This window comes from Tamandua tetradactyla, chromosome 20, assembly GCF_023851605.1.
Source record: "Tamandua tetradactyla isolate mTamTet1 chromosome 20, mTamTet1.pri, whole genome shotgun sequence".
Taxonomy (NCBI): domain Eukaryota; kingdom Metazoa; phylum Chordata; class Mammalia; order Pilosa; family Myrmecophagidae; genus Tamandua; species Tamandua tetradactyla.
In genome coordinates, this window is record NC_135346.1 from 32,630,191 (window position 1) to 32,651,821 (window position 21,631).

The window sequence follows — 21,631 nt, forward strand, 5'->3', positions numbered from 1 at the left end:
TCTCCTTGAATTGAGTTAGGATTTTTTTGAACATATTTGATTAGTTATAAATTGTCTCTGAAATTTTAATTCGTTCCTTTGACTAGGCCATATCTTCCTGTTCTTAGTATTGCTTGTAACTTTTTGCTGATGTCTAGGTATCTGATTATCTTCATGAGTTTACTCTGAAGGTCAGCTCCTCTCTCTTGCCTAGAGTTTTATTGTTGAGGCTCTGATACTTGGTTCAACTTATTCTAGACCTTTAGAATTGCTTGTATTTGATCACAGTTTTCCACCTCTTCATCTGATTCTTGCCCTGGGTATATGGTACAATTTTTAGGATTGCACTATTTGTTTTTGTTTTTGTATGTCTGTTCACTGTTTATTAAAACAAACATTCTTGACATGGTAAGATTGCACTATTTGTGCATTTGTTTTACCCCCAGGGAAAAGTTAACCTTCCTTTGTTCCTCCTCTGGGAATCTCTATCTGTTCTGTTTGTCTTTGCTTTGTCTCTATACTTTTTTTTTTTTTTTAACTTTCATTGCCTCTACCCACTTTTGCCTGGAGAGCAGTCTCAAGGAGGGTTGCCCTGGAGAGAACTTTCCCAAGTCACTATTTCCCAGCCAAAACAGGGCCAGGGACCCATAAAGTGGTGCTTATCAGTTCTGAAGAGCCCTAGGTAAAAGATCAAGAAATACACCAAAAATCCTTTTTGATGGCTACTTGAAGCTGTGCTTTCCCAGCAGATGGCATACTTTGACCATCTTTTCCCTGCAGCTCTACATGGACCCTTCTTTGAGTCTCTACTTTTTTTTTTTTTTGCCCCTGTCGGGGGTGGGGTTGAAACAGTGGTGTGGTTATCCTTGTCTGGGGCACTGAAAGAGCAGCTCTGTGCTGGTATGCAGCGATCTAAGAGGTGATTAAGAGCCATGATCAGTACTCAGCCTTGCCCTTTCCTGTTCTTGGGGAAAAGAGCTTCTAAGTTCCTCTCTGTCCCCAGGAGCCGGCTAGGAACCATACCCTAGGTGGCTAGCCTTGAGAGTGGGGCCTGGATGCCAGCAGTAGCCACTGAGTGATCTACTTACTCACTTTTTGACTGCATTGTCTCAACTTCTTCGTCCCTGTCTTGCCTGGGTTCTGTACAGCGCTCCCTGGCCTGAAACAGTTGTTTCAAATAGTTTCTGCTCATATACTAGCTGTTTTTAGAGGAATGAGTAGGAGCTCCCTACTCTCTCATTTTCCCCAGAAGTCCTACCAATACCAGATTAATTTTAGTGACTTCAAAGTTTTTTATTGTATAGTGATATATATAGCAGGTTTTTTATTGTATAGTGATATAGCATACTTTAATCCTCTAACGATGAATATGTATTTGCTCCTCTATTACGAATAATGCTGTATCGTACAAAGCTATATTTATATGGACTTGTTAGGATAATTCCAAGGAAGTTGAAAAATGTGCAATTTCTGGATCATAACTAATTTTTCCTTTGTACTTTGACCATATTGCATATTGGGTACCACATGATTATTAGATGTAAAGAAAATTTATAAATTGTTTTTGAGTTCAGTATTTGGCCTTGCTCTGAAAATGGAAAACATCTCTTGTGTTTTTTTAAAAGGCTTTATAATTTCCAAAGTACTTTTGTATCTGTTTCTCCTCTCTACAAAACTGTTTTGCAAGATACTGAAGGAGAGTTACCTTCATTTTACAGATCAAGAAGCTCAGAAATTAAAAATTTGCTGGTATTCACATGGCTATTAAGTAATTGAATAAGTCTGGTCTCCCCCCCATACACAGGTTTTGTTTTTTATGTCTAGAGTTTTATTCTTTGCCTTTAGAAGTTAAATCAATTTGGAAATTTAAAAGGAACAAGAGTAGAAAATACATTAATGTATTTCTTGTCAGTGTTATTATTCACTGATTCTAAGACATCTTTTTTTATATTTTACCATCTCTGCAGTTGAGGTGCACCTTAGATATAATGAAAAATTACTTAGCCAACAATAAACTGAATCTGGCTGACATACAGCCTTTTAATAACTTTAAATAGAAAGGTGGACTCAGGTTTCTTGTGTACCACTCTTTTTTGAGTGCAGTAGAATCAGCATACAAAATAACATATATGGTCTCATTTGTGAAAACAATGTTTCTCTGGAGGACAGATTATTAAAAAATCTGAATAGTGCTTATCCCTGGGTTGGACATTTTGTATGTTTATCTGAGTGTTGATTTCGTGATCTAATATTGTTTAAATACAAACAAAATAATTGAAACTATAAATGAATTAAAACTAAGGGGAATTAAGCTGTAACTGCACCAGCAGAAATTATTAAAACCTGCTCCATGAGTTACTGGGTTTTTAATGAAAACTGTTCACATGCATTCTCTGATATAAAAGAATTTTTCACATCTGTGGAAAACATAGATGTCTACCTGTTTTCTTCCTCAGTAGAAACAGGATCTTTTGTTTTATTTTAAGTGGTATTCCTGACACAATACTGTAAGCTCCTTCCCAATATATAGTCATCCTATCCTCAAACTTAGATTTTGCAACTTATAATGTGGTGTTCTCCCTCACTGGCCAAATTCAATCCCATTCTACAAATATTGACTTGAGTGCTATGTACGGAATGGGTAGTTTATGGAATACAGAGAAAACACTTCTGTTTTTAAAGAGTCTATGTAGTAAGTGAGATAGCACCAAACATGAAAAATAGATACCTGGTCTTAGAATTCTTGAAGATGACAAGTAAATTATTTTCCTGTTGCACAGATTTTATGGAAAAAACTCTTCTTATGTCCATGGGGGATTGGATTCAAATGGAAAACCAGCAGATGCGGTCTATGGACAGAAAGTAAGCATACTAAACTTTTAGGTCATTAAGCAGCTAGACAATAACCCATAAATTTGAGATGGATGCATGTTTTTAATTTTTAACTTCTTTGTGGAATTTTAGGTATATAATCACTGTGTGGTTAAGATAAAATATTTATTGAAAAGCATATGTGGTGTCACTCTTAAGTTTGCATGCTATGTTTTGAAGTTTTGTATGTTAGGAGATAACTGGTTTTAGATTGGGATCATCTATTTTGTCTCATTTCTCTCTTTCCCCTTTTGGTTGTTTTCTCAATCACTTGATGCTGAGTCCCAGCTCATTCTGGGATTTTTGTCCCACATTACCAAGAAGGTCCACACCCCTGGAAGTCATGTTCCACGTAGAAAGGGGAAGGGCGGTGAGTTTGCTTGTTGTGTTGGCTGAGAGATAGAAGTCACATCTGAGCAACAAAAGAGGTTCTCTAGGGGTGACCCTTAGGCCTAATTTTAAGTAGGCTTAATTTATTCTTTGTGGGGTAGGTTTCATATGAACAAACCCTAAGTGTGAGGGCTCGGCCTATTGCTTTGGTTGTCCCCACTGCTTGTGAGAATATCAGGAATTCTCCACATGGGGAAGTTGAATTTTTCCCTTTCTTGCCATTCCCCCAAGAGGACTTCCAAAAAGATTTCTAAGTGTGTTAATTCAGTTGAATTATTTTATAAGGCTCAGTCAAATGAAGACACTGGGAATAGAATATATTAAGACAGATTAAAGTAGGGTCTGTGTAATTTGTAAGTTAAGTGTGCACATTCATTTTCTGTACTTGTGTTTGAAGAATTTTTTTCTTGGAGGTTATATAAATTTTAAGGTAGTGATAACTCTTGCCTCGATTCCTTAGGAAATCCATAGGAAAGTGATGTCACAGAATTTTACCAACTGCCACACTAAGATCCGCCATGTTGATGCTCATGCTACTCTAAATGATGGTGTAGTAGTCCAGGTGATGGGACTACTCTCTAATAACAACCAGGCTTTGAGGAGATTCATGCAGACTTTTGTCCTTGCTCCAGAGGTATGTGTGAAAATAATACTTGGTGCTATAATAATCAAATATAGGAAGAAAAAATCAATGAAGGATTGATGCATGTCTTTTAAAATAGTTTTATTTTGAAATTTTTACAGAAAAGTTACAAGAATAGTGCAAATAACTCACTCTCCACCCCTGGGTTAGAGCCACTGCCAGTATTTGCCCACATGCTTATAATTCTTTATTATATTTTCTTCTAAAAGATTTGAAAATGATTTGGAAACCTCATGCCCAATTATCCTCAGATACTTTAATGGGCATTTCCTAAGGAATTCTCTTATAACCATAGTACATTTGTCAAATTTAAGTGTTATTGATACATCTTTCAATTTTAATAATTGTTCCAGTAATGCTAATAAACATTTCCCAGTCCAAGATTCAATCCAGGATTACACATTGCATTTTTAGCTATTATGTCTCTTTGTTTTTTGTTTTTTTTTTTTTAATCTGCAGTAGTTCCTCATTTGTTTTTCTTTATCATTGACATTTTGGAGAGCACAGTTACCTTGTAGAATACCTTAGTTTGAGGTGTCTTGGTTCCTTTTGATTAGGTTAAGATTATGCCTGCATAAATGTCTTTACCTCATGTTAGGGAGGCATATGATGCCATTTAGTCCCCTTATTAGCCAAGTTATTTTTTGATTACTTAGTTAAGGTGATGTTAACCAGGTTTTACCACCCCTTCCTTTGATTAAATTTTGGTATGTTCATTCAGTTTATGCAAAATACTCTGTTCTTGATCGAACTCATGCACTGGTTTTAGTATTCATTGATTGTTGTTGGAAGCACTTGCCACTCTGTCACCTTAACCATTTATATATATATTTTAATAAACAGTTTTAGGCACACCATTCTTTCCATTTTAAATGTTTTAATCCAGACTTTTTTTTTTTAAGGGTTTTGTGTTTTAAATAAGTTGACAAAGTGTGTTCTCCACAGTGATTTCTATCATAGGTATGTTTGTGTTTAGGGCTTTGCCAGGAACAGCAGGGATATTAGTGTCTGACTGCAGGGAGAGAACAGACTCCATTGTGTAAATGTAGGAAGTGCCTACATTTCTTCCTCTAATTGTGCTTTGCAATTAGTTCATATTAGTGAGAAGATACAGTATTTGTCTTCTTGTGTCCAACTGATCATTCTATATTTTATTGACATTTTACTGTAAAGGATTTTCTTATTTATTTATTACCACTATGGATTCTTAGTTTATTTAATGGATTATGACACATAACTGATAATTTGAATATCTGAAATATCCAAGATATGGCCAGCATGAACACCTTCAAGGTGGCTTCAGATGTCTTTTTCATGTGTCCTTGTTTGTCTTTTTTTGATCACTGACACAAAATATTTCAGGCTCTTCCCTGCTTCAATTCTGGAATCAGCCGTTTCTTCAATGAGCCCTGGTTCTTTTTTGTTCGTTATGCATAGCAATAGTATTGTAGGTTTATGACGAATCATTGCATTTGTATTGCCTTCCAAACTGGTCTAGACTGTAACAATAGGGTCAGGAAGCTTATCTGCTCTAGTGGCTCAGTATGGACTTTCTGAATAAATGAGTTTTCTTATCTTCTGTTTAAGATACTTTTCAATTTAAAATATTGGACCCTGTGTTTTTACTGTTTGAATATAAAGTAACTTGATTGTCTATTTAAAAAATTACATGAAGTCATTTTAATCGATTTTAGAGAAGGGAGGCTTAGATTTTCTGCATTGTGAAATTACATGCTGTATGATGGTCAGCTGTTATATGTTTATTTATAGTTCCTTTTTTCCTTCAGAGGGAAGGATCTAACGTCCTCTTAGTATAATTCATTGTTACATAAATGGTTTCATTTAATATTCAGAGCTCTGTGGTATATGTTGGTACCCCCCCCCCCCCTTTTTTTTCACCTGAGGAAACTGAACTTCAGGAATTTAATAACAGAAATCGTGTAGTTAGATTTGGACTCAGATGTGTCTTGTACCTAACATGAATAAGCATTTTCTGCTGCACCTAACACTTGTATCAATGTCTTAGATGCAGATTTAGGGAATTTTAAATATAGGTTGAGTTAGGAATATATATTTATTGTCAAGAATCAGTCTGTTAATGATTTGAGGTTTGGGCCTCTGTCATCTTACATACCTACAGATTTATCAATTGTTGAATATCAGTCTTGTGGTAAGGTTAAATGTCTTGAACATAAAAAATATATATGAGTGTAGTTTTTTGTTTTTTTTTTTTTGAGTGTAGTTTTTTTATAACCATACTGTGGAGCAGGGTTTTCCAACCTTAGCGCTATTGACATTTTGGGCCAAATAATTATCACAGGGAGCTGTCTTATGCCTTGTAGGATATTTAGCAGCATCCCTGTTTCTACTCACTAGTACACCTATTCCCTCCAAGTTGTGAAAACTGAAATATCTTCAGATATTTGTAGTTGTCCCCCTAGGGGGTGGGGGAGCAGAATTGCCCATGGTTGAGAACCGCTGGTTTAGAATGATTTGGCTTTTTAAAAGTGCTGAATAAATGAAAACTTTTTGTTGGCATTGCAGGGCTCTGTTGCAAATAAGTTCTATGTTCACAATGATATCTTCAGATACCAAGATGAGGTATTTGGTGGCTTTGTCACTGAGCCTCAGGAGGGTGAGTAGTGAAAAGAACACTCTTAAGCTACTTGTCTACATTTTTAAAAAAATATCAGGCTGCCTCTAAGAATCTGGATTTCTTGAATGTTTTTGTTATACTCTATATTCACTATAATTTTTAATTGTCAAGATTTGTGAAGATTTTACTCTACTTGCAAGGTTATGCCACAGTTTCATGGATGTTGGTAGAAGGCACAAGTCTCTGGAGTCAAAAATGGTCAGGCTATTACAGTAATTAAAGTAGCATTTTTGCCCCAATTCTCACAGGGCACCATGAAGAAGTCCATATGATACCGGCACATGCAGTGGGTTGCATTGTAGATATGGATGGAACCCTGAGTTAGGGAACCAGAATCTTTCATAAAAGGTAGTAAACATGCCTGGCCTTTGCTTTTGAGGGAAACCCTGTATTCCAGGGCTGTTTGTTATACAAATGTTCTTGTAAAGATAGTCTGGAACAAAGGGTAGCTCTTGCCTAATTGTAAGCTATGCAGAAACACTGATGAAAAATTGTCTTCCAGTATTAATAATGGTTATTTGGCAGAGACTGTTCTAAGTGCTCTTTGCCTTGTAGATAGGTACTTTCAGTACTGTTGTCATCTAGATTGGGGTGCTGAGCTGCAGGAAAGTAATTTGTCTAGTATCATATAGCTAGTTAGGTGGTAGAGCCCAGATTGGATTACTAACAATAGGATTTTAGAATCCATGTTCTTAACCAGAATACCATTACCTTAATTCTATCTTTCAGACTTGTGCCATGACTTTACTAGATTGCTTTGTTTTTATTACTTTTATGTGTGTGTTTTCTTCTGGTTTCATTGTCTTTTTGTTCAAGGTGAACATTGTAAAATTGAATATATTTGTGAATTAAATAAGCAAAAGTACTTTGAACTTTTTTCCCCTTATTTAGAGTCTGAGGAAGAAGTGGAGGAACCTGAAGAAAGACAGCAGACACCAGAGGTGGTACCTGATGATCCTGGAACTTTCTATGATCAGACTGTTAGGTAAGGAAAATGTGGGGTCTTAGGTTGTCTACTCTTTTCACTTTGTTGAAGGACAGTTACATATTCTCAGAATTATCTCAGAAAATAATAATTTTCCAGAAACAAGATTTTCCCTTTGGAATCTCTAAGCTAACAAAAATATATAACTTGTTTAACAGCAGATTGATTATATTACGGGAGCTATTTAAATAGTATCTATCAGTTGTGGTTTGGTTTAGTTTTATCCTTTTGGTAAGTGAAAAATAGATTTGATTGGATTTCTGTGTTTTGAGGGAATATGAAGTATACTGAGACTTAATTTTATTAAATTATATACCAAGCTGTAAATTGTTAGAAATTCATACAAGTAGCAATAAAGAATTTTATTAATTACCTCAGACAGTGAGAGATTGTATCTTAGGTGGTTTTTTTTTTTTTCCTATTGGAATAGAAATGAATCCATACTATTCCCACGTGGCATCCTTAATGTTTGTATTTTCAGTAGTGTTTCTCAGGGTGAGCTGATGGACTACCCACGTCACTCACCTGGGTTGCTGTTTGAAAATGAAGAGTCCTGATTTCACCACAGAGCTACTGAATTAGAATTTCAGGGGGTGGGAGTGTGGAGAGGACATCTGCAGTCTTAAGTGTTCCTAGTGTTTTATGAGGAAGTTTAAGAACCATTGAATTAGAACCACTGATTCTATTTAAAAGACCATTAAACTGTGAATATTGTCTTGTTTTTTTTTTTTTTTTTTTTTACATGGGCAGGCACCGGAAATCGAACCCGGTCTCTGGCATGGCAGGGAAGAATTCTGCCACCATCGCATTGCCCTGAATATTGCCTTTTTTCCTCCAAAAATGTTTATATTTTTATTATAAAAGATTTTTTTGTGTGGTGGAGTATAATAGGTAATCGCTGGGATTCCAACTATAGTGTGGTTCATTTTGATCTATTTGGTTTATGTGGCTATCAGAATTTAGTGACGAATCTCATTCCTTTTGCGATTAGAACAGAGTCCTTTTTTAAAAAGTTGCTTGATTTAATACTCAGATATATGAGTATAATTCTTAGATGTTTTATAAAGAGAGGGAGCTATTTTGGGGTCCAGATCTCTACAGTTATAAACAGGTGAAAATTTCTTGCTAAATCAGTGGAGGCAGAATGATACTTATCAAATTTTTCTGTAAAAGTAATGACTTGGAAGAACATTTAGAGGAAACTGTTGCTGAACCAGAGCCTGATCCTGAACCAGAACCAGAACAGGAACCTGTATCTGAAATCCAAGAGGAAAAGTCTGAACCAGTATTAGAAGAAACTGCTCCTGAGGATGTTCAGAAGAATTCTTCTCCAGCACCTACAGACATAGCTCAGACTGTACAAGAAGATTTGAGGGTATGAAACATGTCTTCATTTTTATTTTATTTCTACTTTGTTTAGTTGAAGTTTGTAAGTACATTTTTATATGGGTGGTTCAGGGAAATTGCTTGCGTGTTAAGCCATGCCTCAGATAAGAAGTAAGGGGAATGTTGTCTTAGAAAATCAAAAGTAACTTTTTCTCCCCAAGGAAATTTGAATACCTCTTAGAGAAGAAATTTTATGTTATTTTATCACCATATCAAATGCCTCTTGTCTTTTTAATACTTCAGCTTTTAAATTGCAGATTATTAACTTGCTTGTTAGACAGTACAAATGAGTAACGGCCTTTGGAAAAAATAAAGAAAATGCCAAAACAGGTTTTTTCCACTTCTGTGAAATCTTGAAGATAATTTCACAGTAGAAATGAATCTGAATGCTGAAGTATGACTGCTTTTCCTGGGTCACGTCAGGTTGTTGTGATAATTGAACTCATAGTACCTTTATATCCAGTGCTCTAGGTAGAAATTTTTTTAGTGCTGTATTTATGAAGTCAAGCATCTAGTAATGTTATTTGTTTGTCTATTCAACAATTAATTCAAGAGCCTGTTATGTGCCAGGTGTTGTCCTAAGTGTGGGGACTAAATTGATAAAACAGAAAGGGTTTTTGCTCTTGAAGAGCTAATAGAATAATTGAGTAGGAAAGAGAGATGGTATGTTAGTTAGATTCAGTTGTCAACTTGGCCAGGTGAGCGTACCTAGTCTTGTTGCTGTGGACATAAGCCAACAGTACATGAACCTCATCTGTTGCCAGTTACATCTGCAGTCAGCTAGGAGGCGTGTCTGCTGCAGTGAGTGACGTTTGACTTAATTGGCTGGTGTTTAAATGAGAGATTGCAATGTAGCACTGCTAAGCAGCTTGGCATTCCTCATCTCAGCACTAGCAGCTCAGCCCAGGCCTTTGGAGATGCAGAAAGAAGTTACCCCGGGGAAAGTTATTGGAACCCAGGGGCCTGGAGAGAAGACCAGCAGAGACCATCTTGTGCCTTCCACGTAAGAAAGAATCTCAGTGGAAAGTAAGCTGCCTTTCCTCTGAAGAACCAACAAAATAAATCCCCTTTTATTAAAAGCCAATCCGTCTCTGGTGTGTTGCATTCCAGCAGCTAGCAAACTAGAACAGATGGTAAACAAATAATCATTCATTTGCCAATGTGTTAAGCGCCTTTTATAAATGATAATTGTCATGAGAACATATAATAGAGTATATTATCTGACTTCTCTGTCCAGAAAAGGTATACAGAAAAAGGTTGTGAGATGGGGAAAAAAGAAAAGATACTGAAGGAAAACCTATGTGATTGAGTGAAAATTGAGAGGGAGGTAGGGTCATAGAGATGAGGCAAAGGTAGGTGAAGGTTAGGCCATTGTGGGCCATCAATATTACAGAATTTGGGCTTTATTCCCAGAGAAGGAGGAGACCATTATACGGTGTGACCATTAAAATATTTGTACTATAAAGAGGTGATTAGCTTCTAGGCAAACCAGCAGAGTGGTTTGGCTGGGTCCAGGATGGATAACCAGAAATGCAGCTACTATGTTAGTCTTTTTGAGATGTGATGGCTTAGATTAGTTTGGTGACGGTGGAGATGGAGAGGAACTAATTCAGAGGTAGAATATCAGGAGCTGATGATTTTTTTTTTTAACTTTTTTTTATTAATTAAAAAAAATTTAACAAAACATTTAGATATCATTCCATTCTACATATACAATCAGTAATTCTTAATATCATTACATAGTTGCATATTCATCATTTCTTAGTACATTTGCATCGATTTAGAAAAAGAAACAAAAAGACAACAGAAAAAGAAATAAAATGATAATAGAGAAGAAAAACTATACGTATCATACCCCTTACCCCTCGCTTTCATTTACCACTATTTCAAACTGAATATATTTTAACATTTCTTCCCCCTATTATTTATTTTTATTCCATATGTTCTACTCTTCTGATGATATAGTAGCTAAAAGGAGCATCAGACATAAGGTTTTCACATTCACAGAGTCTCATTGTGAAAGCTATATCATTGTTCATTCATCATCAAGAAACATGGCTACTGGAACACAGCACTACATTTTCAGGCAATTCCCTCCAGCCTCTCCACTACATCTTGAACAATAAGGTGATATCTACTTAATGCGTAAGAATAACCTCCAGGATAACCTCTCAACTCTGTGTGGAATCTCTCAGCCATTGACACTTTGTCTCATTTTACTCTTCCGCCTTTTGGTCGAGAAGATTCTCTCAATCCCTTGATGTTAATTCTCAGCTCATTCTAGGGTTTTTCTCAGTCCTTTGATGCTGAGTCTCAGCTCCTTCCAGGATCTTTGTCCCACGTTGCCAGGAAGGTCCACACCCCTGGGAGTCATGTCCCACGCAGAGAAGGGGAGGGTGGTGAGACTGCTCATCATATTGGCTGGAGAGAGAGGCCACATCTGAGCAACAAAAGAGGCTCTCTTGGGGGTGACTCTTAGGCCTAAGTTTTAGGTAGACTTGACCTATCCTTTGTGGGGTTAAGTTTCATATGAACAAACCCCAAGACCGGGTGCTCAGCCAGTAGCTTTGGTTGTCCACACTGCTTGTGAGAATATCAAGAATTCAACTTGGGGAAGGTGAATTTCTCCCCACTCTCACCATTCCCCGAAGGGGGCTTGCAAATACTTTTCCAGTCACTGATCAAATCATTCTGGGATTCATCGGGGAATCACTCTGGACAAACCAACAAAATCTCATGTGCTACCTGTGATTTTAAGTACTTATGACATTCAATCAAACTATCTACATGAGTTATATTAGGAAATGCTCTAGTCAAAATCTAAATTTTGTAACAAATAAACATTTTTTGCTTAGTCTCACACATAAGGTGACATTTTAAAGTATTAATTATCATCTATTTTCAGCACCCTGCAGTAATGACATTCCTTTGTTCTTCCTTATCCCAAAACATTTTTAAAATTTTGTACATTGTACATTTCACTATTATTATATACTCTAGGCATTCCTAGATTATACCATCTCAATCTTTAACATCTGTCTTTCTTTCTGATTTCGTTTATGTGCCCAAGGAGCTGGTGATTTTAATAAGGATTGGAGAAGATGTTCAAAATCTTTCTAAAGTTGCTCTAATTGGGCTAATGTTTGTACGGTGAATGGAGAGATCATAGAAGTAAAAGCTGGTTTTAGAGAAGAGAGTTTTTGTTGTTGTTGTTGTTGGGGGAAGTTGTGGTGCATGGTCCGGGAAACGAAGGAAGTATTTTTTTGATGCACAAATTTGAAATTGGCTCAGAGTAGCTTCCTTGATCCTAAGTTTATGTTTCTTTTGCTTGAATATGGCATAACTTGATAATCACATGAAATTTAGAACACAGTTTGTGAATGGAATTGGAGAGGAGAGGGGTGAGAATCTCAAGATACTTTAAAATTCCATCCTGCCTTTGAGAACTTGATTCATATTTTATGCATCAGGTTAATAGATTTTATATTGTTTTTGACATATAGTAAAATCACATACAATGTTGGTATTGTTCCTTAGACATTTTCTTGGGCATCTGTGACTAGTAAGAATCTTCCACCCAGTGGGGCTGTTCCAGTTACAGGGATACCACCTCATGTTGTCAAGATACCAGCTTCACAGGTGAGGTTCTAATTAAACTTGTACATTGGGCAAATTTACTTGCAATTCATGGAATATGGTTTCACAGAACTTTAGAGATTGTGGGACTTGGTATAGGCAAAGGAGAAAGATGATGTGGGTGGCTTTCATGACTTGGAATAGACTTGTCATTTTCTAGTTTCAACCTTATTAGCTGAGAAGTTTCACAAGAAAAAAAAGTCTGTTTTTTTTTTTTTTAACACGGGCAGGCACCAGTCTGTTTTGTTTTTTACACAGAATTAACTTACACATTTTTCAGCCCCGTCCAGAGTCTAAGCCTGAATCTCAGATTCCACCACAGAGGCCTCAGAGGGATCAAAGAGTGCGAGAACAACGAATAAATATTCCTCCACAGAGGGGACCTAGACCAAGTAAGAGCTCATAAGTGCATTTTCTCTAGTTTGAGGGATTTTGAGGTGAATTTGTTTTATTGAGGAGAGGGATTGATACTTGTCTACTTAAATTTTTTTTATTGTTAGGCTAGAGAGGAAATTATTGAGTGGAACAGTTAATGAAAGATGTCTTCTTTTTCTCATTCAGTGCTATTTTTGTGTCTTCTTTAGTACGTGAGGCCGGTGAACAAGGGGATGTTGAACCCCGAAGAATTGTGAGACATCCTGACAGTCACCAGCTCTTCATTGGCAATCTCCCTCATGAGGTGGACAAATCAGAACTTAAAGATTTCTTTCAAAGTAGGTTATTGATTGTTTAGAAGTAGGTTGTCTAGTGTCCGGCTGTCCAAGAGAAATAGAAGGGGACCTACATATGTAATTTTAAGTTTTCAGTAGTCATATAAAAAAAAAGTGAAAAACTGGAGAATTTAATTTTAATAACAATTTATTTAGCCAAGTATATTGAAAAATCATCTCAACGTGTGAAAATATTAGATATTTAATTTTTTAAATACTAAATCTTTGAAATCCATTGTGTATTTTATACTTTTGGCACATCTAATTTTGGACTAGCCACAGTTTAAGTGTTCAGTAGCTACTTGTGGTTAGTGGCTACTACTGCATTGGGTGGCCAGTGCACATGTAATGTTTAAAGGAAACATTGTAATAGGTTATCTGAAAAATCTGTGTTTTACTTGCAGATTATGGGAATGTGGTGGAGCTGCGCATTAACAGCGGTGGGAAATTACCTAATTTTGGTTTCGTTGTGTTTGATGACTCTGAACCTGTTCAGAAGGTCCTTAGCAACAGGGTAAGCATTTTTTTCATATTGATTTTTTTTTTTCATGAGGGTGTATCTTGGCTCTTTAGAATGTATTTATTCTTATAGCTAGGTCTTATATGTAAAATGTAATTTATTTCAACATCTTTGGATAAGTTAGTCCATCATGTTGAGCCATTATTATTAAAATACCTGCCTGGAAGTTTAGAAAATCAAAACTAAATCACTTGTGATTTTTGAATAAGTAAGTGAAAAAACTAATAGCTAGTGCACGGAATTTATGCAAATTTCTTTCCTTGGTGGTAGCTGCAGTGTAGAGATAAAATACAATGTAACTTTTGTCTATGAAACAAAAATCCAGTTTGCATCACCCCATGGGGAAGCCCAATATCCTTTAAGCAGTCATTCCCAATACCCTCTCCACCAGCCCCTGGCAATCCCTAATTTACTTTCTCTCTCTATGCATTAAAGTTACACATTTTAAACTATGTAACAGAAATGTAGTAAATCATATTTCATAGGGCAGGATTATGATGTTCTCCAGAATATTAATGGGCATACTACAGAGTTTAGGTTGTGACCATAACTATGTAAAACTTAATCTGCAGATGTTCATTATGAATTTCTCAAATGGTTTGACCACCTGTTATCTTGAGAAATGAGAAGGGAATGGTGGCTCACCTACCAGGGCCATAGAATTTTGGACCCAGTAATATCCAATAGGCTTTATGGACAAATGGATTATTCATCATTCATGATACCATAGGTCTAGTGATAGGTCTAGTGGCTAAATTTTTTTGTGTGGCTTTGAATTCACATTTCCTTAGAGAGTATGTGATGTTCCCAGTGGGCCAAAGAAGATCAAACGTTCGGACTGGCTTCCCAGTCAATTGACCACGGAGAGGGTATTTGTTTCATTTAATGCACCTGACTAAGCCATGGTATTTTTATGTAATAGGATTTTTTGAAGTAAATTTCCTCAGAAAGGGTCTGTGAGTATGTCTGCTACCTTCTTTCCTGTTCTTGTGATAACTCCGCAGAAATGCCTTTTGTAACCATCTTATTTTTGAGAGCCAAGTTTTTTATTTGTTCATTTCTTGCATTTGAAATATTCTTATCCTTGGCCTGTGATTCTTTCCTATAGTCCTTAACAGCCACACAACTGCAACCAGCCAGTCTATAAGGTTTTCCCTCTCTTGCCTCCACAGCCCTGAATTTCTTGTTTGGCAAAAAGGGCTTCTACCAACCAGATATACATAAGCTCATGACAGTTGGATGCAAACACACAAAGATGGGCTTGACACTTGTCTAAGGTTTGGGCAGCTTCCTGGCTTACATGTGGATAAGGGTAGTCTTCAGCACCTCTTATAAGCAGTGTTAAGAACTTCACACCTCCAGCAGCAATGTCTTCGTTGGCCATGGTAGTGGGTTACTAGTAGAGCCAAATCTTGAAAGTGCCCAAGCCTCCACTTCTGTGCTACTCAGCACTGGCAGGAAAAGAGCTGTAACCACTTTTTATTTTTTTAATAAATGTAATTTTATTGAGATGTAGTCACACACCATTTACTCCATCCAAAGTATACACTCATGGTTCACAGTATCATCACATAGTTGAGCATTCATCACTGTGATCATTTTTTGAACATTTGCATTACTCCAGAAAAAGGAAGAAGTTAGAAAAAAGAAAACCTCAAACATCACGTACTTCTTTCCCTACTCTCTTATTGACTTCTAGTATTGGACTCTGCTCTTAGGCTTGTCGCAAAGATTAAGCCATGCATGTCTAAGTAGAGATAGGTTAAATAAGAAAGTATGGTATTGTCAGAAATTTATCAGTGGAATAGAACAGAACACTCAGTAGTAGATCCAAACAAACATGGGCAACCAACTTTTTGTTTTTGCTGTGTGGTTTTAAAAGTTATTATCAAAACCAGTGCTACTGTATTACAGTTCAGCAACTCCAGGTAATTCCTTTTGGATAGTCGAAAACATTAAACACTAAAAAGAAGTTTCTATATAATGAGTCAGTAGTCACAGTCACTTGTAACATCCTAATTTCTCAGTTACAACTTCTCCCTCTCATTTGTCTTCCTCTCGATCTTCAGGGAAAAATAAGCTTACTAAGAAAAACTTTTTTCGATAGAGCCTAGAGCACTCCCTGGGATTTTCAGGAATACTGTTGATTGGAGTGTGCCATACTCCAATACTGTGGTAGTTTGCAATCTGACTGAAGCTTGCATGAGAGTAATCTCCAGAATGACCTTTCAACTCTATTTCAAATCTCTTAGCCCCTGCAACTTTATTTTGTTCCATTTATTTTTCCCTTTTTGGTCAAGAAGGCATTCTCCATCCCATGGTGCCAGGGCCAGGGCCAGGCTTTTCCCTGGGAGTCATGTCCCATGTTACCAGGGAGACTTGTACCCCTGGGAGTCATGTCCTATGTAAGGGGGCTGGCAATGAGTTTATTTGCAGAATTGGCTTAAAGAGAGGCCAAGTTGAGCATCAAAAGAGGCTCTCTGGGGGTGACTCCTAGGCATATTTACCAGCAGGCCTAGCTTTGCCGTTACAGAAATAAGTTCCATAAAGGCTAGCTTCAAGATCACAGGGGCTTCACTTATTTAATTGGGAGTCCCAAATGCTTTAGTATCAGGAATTCCTCAGTTGGGAAAGTTAAATAGTTTCTCATTTTTCTTCAGTCCCTGAAGGGGACTTTGCAAATACTTTTTTATTTTCTGCCCACACTACTCTGGAATGTATCTGGATATTACATTAACCTGTGAAGAATAATGGTATCTGATTTCCTATATTCTAGGTTCCATGTGATTAGGTTGTTTAAATAAACTGACCAGATAAGTTTAATTAGTGTGCCACAGAAAGTTTAAATTTTGGACCAAATTAACATCTCTTCCTTTGGTCTCGTATAGAAGTTGAAGTTTTACGAAACAGACAGTATTATCCTTTACTCTGTGTTCTGATTCACCCTAGTCCTAACCACATCCGTTTCATTCTGATCTCTAATTGGGCTCAGTTCTTCAACCTCTTCAGTGGTTGCTGTGTGAAACAAGGCTAACTTTTAGAGCTGTGGAACTCCAACTCTGAATCTCAGGTGTCACACAGATAACCAGTGTTTGAGGGAAACACAAGGTCACATACCAGGAACACAGCATCTCAGAATTTAGAAATAACAGCTCAGGAACAGATGTGACTGCTGTAAGAGCCCCCAGTCCAGGAACCCTTACATTGAGCCCTACGGAACATTCTATACTCCTTAATCGAATCCACTCTGCATCCCATGACACCCTATGCACTCAAATTCATCTTAGTGTTTTTACGTATAGTTAGTTCACACAAGTGAAACCATCCATTAATTGTACTTTTGTTTCTGGCCTACTTCAGTTAATATAATGTCCCAGGGTTCATTCACCTAGTTGCATTCCACATGATTTCATTCCTTCCCATAGCCGCTCAATATTCCATTGTTTGTTTACACCACAGTCTGCCCCTCCCATCATCAGTTGAAGTACTTCTAGGCTACCTCCATCCATTGCAAGTTATGAATAATGCCACCATAAACACCAGTGTACAAATATCCATTTGTGTCCCTGCTTTCAGTTCTTCCAAGTCTTTTTCTAATAATGGGGTTGTCCAATAACGGGGTGGCAACCCTATGTCTAATCTTCTGTGAAATCACCACACTGCTCTCCAGAAGAGCTGTACCATTCTACTTCGCTACTATTAGTGAATAGGTATCTCTCTTCTCATCTTCTCCAGCACTTGTATCCTTTTGTTTATTTTTTAAACTGTTTTATTCAAACACAGATACATATATTTCATCCCAAGTGTACATTCAGTAGTTCCCAGTATAATCACGTAGTTATGTATTCACCACCACAATCTATATGAGAATATTTCCATTTCTTCCGCAAAGAAGAAAATAAAAAAAAAGAGAAACAGTAACAAGAATCCCATACCCCTCTCTTAAATCCCCCTGTTATTGATATTTAGCTTTGGTATATTGCCTTTGTTACAATTAATGAAAAAGTATTACAGTGTTACTGTTAACTATAGGCCCTAGTTTGTAATAATTGTATTTTTTCCACATCCCATCCCATTTTTAATACTGTGCAATGGTGACATTCAGTTTTTCTCCCTCAAGTAAAAACTTTCTTATATTTGTGCGTTTAATCACCACCATTGCCAACTCTACATTTCGCTGTGTTGTACAGTCCCAGTTTTTATCCTCTAACTTCCTTTCTGCTGTCATAAATGTCCCTAGCCTTCCTTTTTCAACCATACTCAGATTCATCTTTGTTCATTATACTCCATTTCTGGATCTTTACGATCAATCCTTTTGAACTTTCTGTACTCCTTCAGCATCGAATGCTCTAACTCTACTCTCTATCTCCTGATAAACCTGTGTTCTCAACTTTAACTCTCAAAGTCACTCATTAATGTTAGTTCATATTAGTGAGACCATACAATGTTTGTCCTTTTGTTTCTGGCTTATTTCACTGAGCAGACTGTCCTCAGGGTTCATCCACGTTGTTGGCTGCTTCATGGCTTTATTCTTCCAGCTGCTTAGTCCTCCATCGCATCGCCGCATGTGTATGCCACACTTTGTTCGTCCATTTGTTCTTTGATGGACATTCGTAACCACCTTTTAAAGCGTTCTCAGCCTCAGCCCCTATCCCCTCATTTTTTAGACTTTAACATGCTTTTCTTTTTTTTAAAAGTGCTTCACATTATATTGTATCTTTGTTTACTTGTGTGTTGTGTCTCTCCGCCTCTAGAGTAATAAGGCCTTGTTGTTTCCATTTCCCATTGTATCTGGAGCATCACATCTGAAATGGCTCTTCAAATTAGTATCTCTAATGGTCCATGCAAAATAATACATTCATGTATATTTTTAAATCAAAACTTAAAGTAGATTTAAGAATTAGGAAGTCAGAAGAGTCTTTATGGAGGTTTCCTTATCTATACTTTCAAATCACTCCTTTGTGCTTTGGGAACTTGTATTTTCCCCTTTCTTGCTGTATTGGCAAGTCTTTCATACACCCTTTAGTATTTTTTTAATGAACACAGAAATAGCTTATCTAAGAATGATGACCAAGATGCAAGAGATTGTCTAGCATATCAAGGTATGAAAGCTCATACCTTGCAGTCAGGATGCTTTGTTTTACAAATCCTCTTCTACAGCTCTTTGGCTTTGTGACCCATGGCAAGTTTCTTAACCTTCCTGGTCCTCAGTTTTATTTACCTTCACAATTTACCTCAGGATTATTGTGAAGATCAAGTGAATTAATGTGAAATATTTAGGATACTTTACTGGTACATAGTGGTAAGTATTGTTAGCTGTTCATTAAAAAAAGAATAATAATACAGTTAAGAAACAACACTGCCAGTGAGGAACATAAATTTAATTCATAGCTCTGTTAAAAGTGTGGATACATTTGTTTTTTTTTTTTTCTTCACTAAGATCTGATGTCTTGATTATCTTCAGTATTTTCTGAAATTTTAATAATTCTGACAAGGTGAACAGCATTTAGTTATATTTAGATCAAATTTAGATACTTTTGTTTGACATATATGTGTTCTTTGTATAAAACTTGTACAATGGAGTCTTTCCATATTAGGTGATTATGGGGTTTTATTTTAAGCCTTCACATCCATGGAGAAGGTTGGCAATTCTTAGGTGTATAATTCTATGGGAAATAATATTTACTTTATGTTGGTATTTCTGTGAGAGTGTTATATTTACAACGAGTGTGACTTGTGTTGCTGTGCTGTTTAAATTGGTATTTTTTTTTTAATTGGTATTTTTTAACTAGCTTGCACACATCACAGTCTTTCCACATATTTGTTAATGGGAAAATATGTGTTTTGAGTTTAAAACAAAAACTGAACTATGAGAATGTAGCAGATTTGTAAGCTGCTGATTCTTTGTAATAACTTTATTTTACCTTTGATAGCTTATCCCATAAGCATTTAGTAAGTCTGGTCACCTTGATTCTTACAGCCCATCATGTTCAGAGGTGAGGTTCGTCTGAATGTGGAAGAGAAGAAGACTCGAGCAGCCAGGGAAGGGGACCGTCGAGATAACCGCCTGAGGGGACCTGGAGGCCCTCGAGGTGGGCTGGGTGGTGGAATGAGAGGCCCTCCCCGTGGAGGCATGGTGCAGAAACCAGGATTTGGAGTGGGAAGGGGGATCGCTCCAAGGCAGTGAATTGCTCTTCGCTGATCTTCACACAGCAGTACAAACCCTAGATCCTGCAGAACGGTGAATTTCTTCAACCAGCCTTTGGTATCTTGGAGTATGACCCTAGTCTGTTATAAACTGCTTAAGTTTGTACAACTTTACTCCTTTTTGTGTTAATGGTGTGTGCTCCCTCTCCTCCCTTTCCTTTCCTGACCTTTTAGTCCTTCACTTCCAATTTTGTGGAATGATATTTTAGGAAAAATGGATTTTTAAAGAAGAAAAAAAAAATGACTGAATTTCCTTGTTTATTTTGCATATACAGACTGGACTTTTTCTTTTTTTTTAACAGCCATTTCCCCCAAAGGAATGTGTCTTGCTTATTACTGACATTTGGTATGTTTCATTCATTGGAATATTTCTTATTTTCTACATGTTTCAAAAGCCTGTGAAAAATACAGGATTTGATAAGTATTTCGAAGGCAGGAAAAACCAAATTGTTTCTTTGAGTCATGCCTACCTTTTGGTATGGAGAAAATTCCCTTTGGAAAAATTAACAGTTTGATTGTTGCTGGTATGGTATAAAACTGAATAAAAGGTGTTAAGAGTTTTTTCCTTCTAGTATAGGATCACAAAACAATTCGAAAACCTACTGTTTTTAGCACTGAAATTTAAATTGTGATAGGTTTTAAATGTCTAGAGTGCAATTGATGCTTTTCTTGAACTGTTAGAGTTTTTGGTAGTAGTTTTTTCACATTTAATTTGAATTTGTAAAAAACAACAAAAAACAAAATCTCCCAAATCCAAGAAAAAAATAATAAGCAAAACTGGTGTGCCTTCTATTTATCTTTGATTTCCTTCTTGGCAAATGTTTAAAGAAAAATAAAAAAAAATCTAGATTTGTTTTATCAGGTTCGGAGTATATTGGGAACTTAGGGTCCCTTTTTTACCTTTTATGTCTTCTATTAACATTTGTTATGCCTTATTTAGAAATTGAGTCTCAAACTGGAATGCCTTTGAGGTCAGACGCTTCTATAGATGGGCTTTGACCTTAACATTTGTAATAAGTTTTATTTCGGTCTGTATTCAGATTCCTAATCATAGTCCATAAGAAGGAATGTGATTTTGATAATGAATTTTGTTGATGTGCTTAAGTGTCTGCTAGTTTTTTCCCCTTTAAATCATAGCCACATGGTAAATTTTCTATTTTGTTATGGTTCTCTTTTATTTGATGGGCATGCAGTGGGTGTTTCTTGGAATGGCCAATTTTTATTAAAATATTTCTGGAAGAAAACTTAATCTGGCAATATAGACTAATACTCGCTTTTATAATATGTTATTTCTTGAATGCTGTGTGCGATGTGGATGAAGGCTTTGTTTACACATTTGTGAAGCAAGCCTTTGTGTGGTAACTTGTCATTAATAATTGAAGGGCAACCATGTTGTCAAATATAATTTATTTATTTTATTCTTAACAGGGTTCATCTTTAGGACTGTTGTTTGAGGATAATATAAGAATAGGAAAGTTTTGTTTTGCTGTTACCAAGAAACTATTTGCTGAATGGCATAGTCTAAAACTAAAGACTAAAATGAAGTTTGTTTTCAGTTTGGTCCTCAATTTCAAATATTTAAAAATTGTTAGTATCTCCTTCACGTAAAGAAATTTATGTAACTGAGTCATATAGCTGTTCTTTGAAT

At 36.4% G+C, this 21,631-nt stretch overlaps 1 protein-coding gene across 3 annotated transcripts in view; it reads left to right on the forward strand.

Moving 5' to 3' along the window:
• G3BP1 (G3BP stress granule assembly factor 1) overlaps positions 1-21,232 on the forward strand; it is a 44,110-nt gene extending 22,878 nt beyond the window's left edge. For all 3 annotated transcript variants that reach the window (XM_077137456.1, XM_077137455.1, XM_077137453.1), the window contains exons 3-12: positions 2,760-2,841; positions 3,701-3,874; positions 6,428-6,518; positions 7,431-7,524; positions 8,698-8,899; positions 12,448-12,549; positions 12,827-12,938; positions 13,131-13,259; positions 13,661-13,770; positions 19,757-21,232. In XM_077137456.1, coding sequence (XP_076993571.1) covers positions 2,760-2,841; positions 3,701-3,874; positions 6,428-6,518; positions 7,431-7,524; positions 8,698-8,899; positions 12,448-12,549; positions 12,827-12,938; positions 13,131-13,259; positions 13,661-13,770; positions 19,757-19,963 — 1,303 coding nt within the window. In that variant the 3' untranslated portion in view covers positions 19,964-21,232. The remainder of the gene's footprint in view (positions 1-2,759; positions 2,842-3,700; positions 3,875-6,427; positions 6,519-7,430; positions 7,525-8,697; positions 8,900-12,447; positions 12,550-12,826; positions 12,939-13,130; positions 13,260-13,660; positions 13,771-19,756) is intronic.
• Positions 21,233-21,631: the final 399 nt, after the last annotated feature.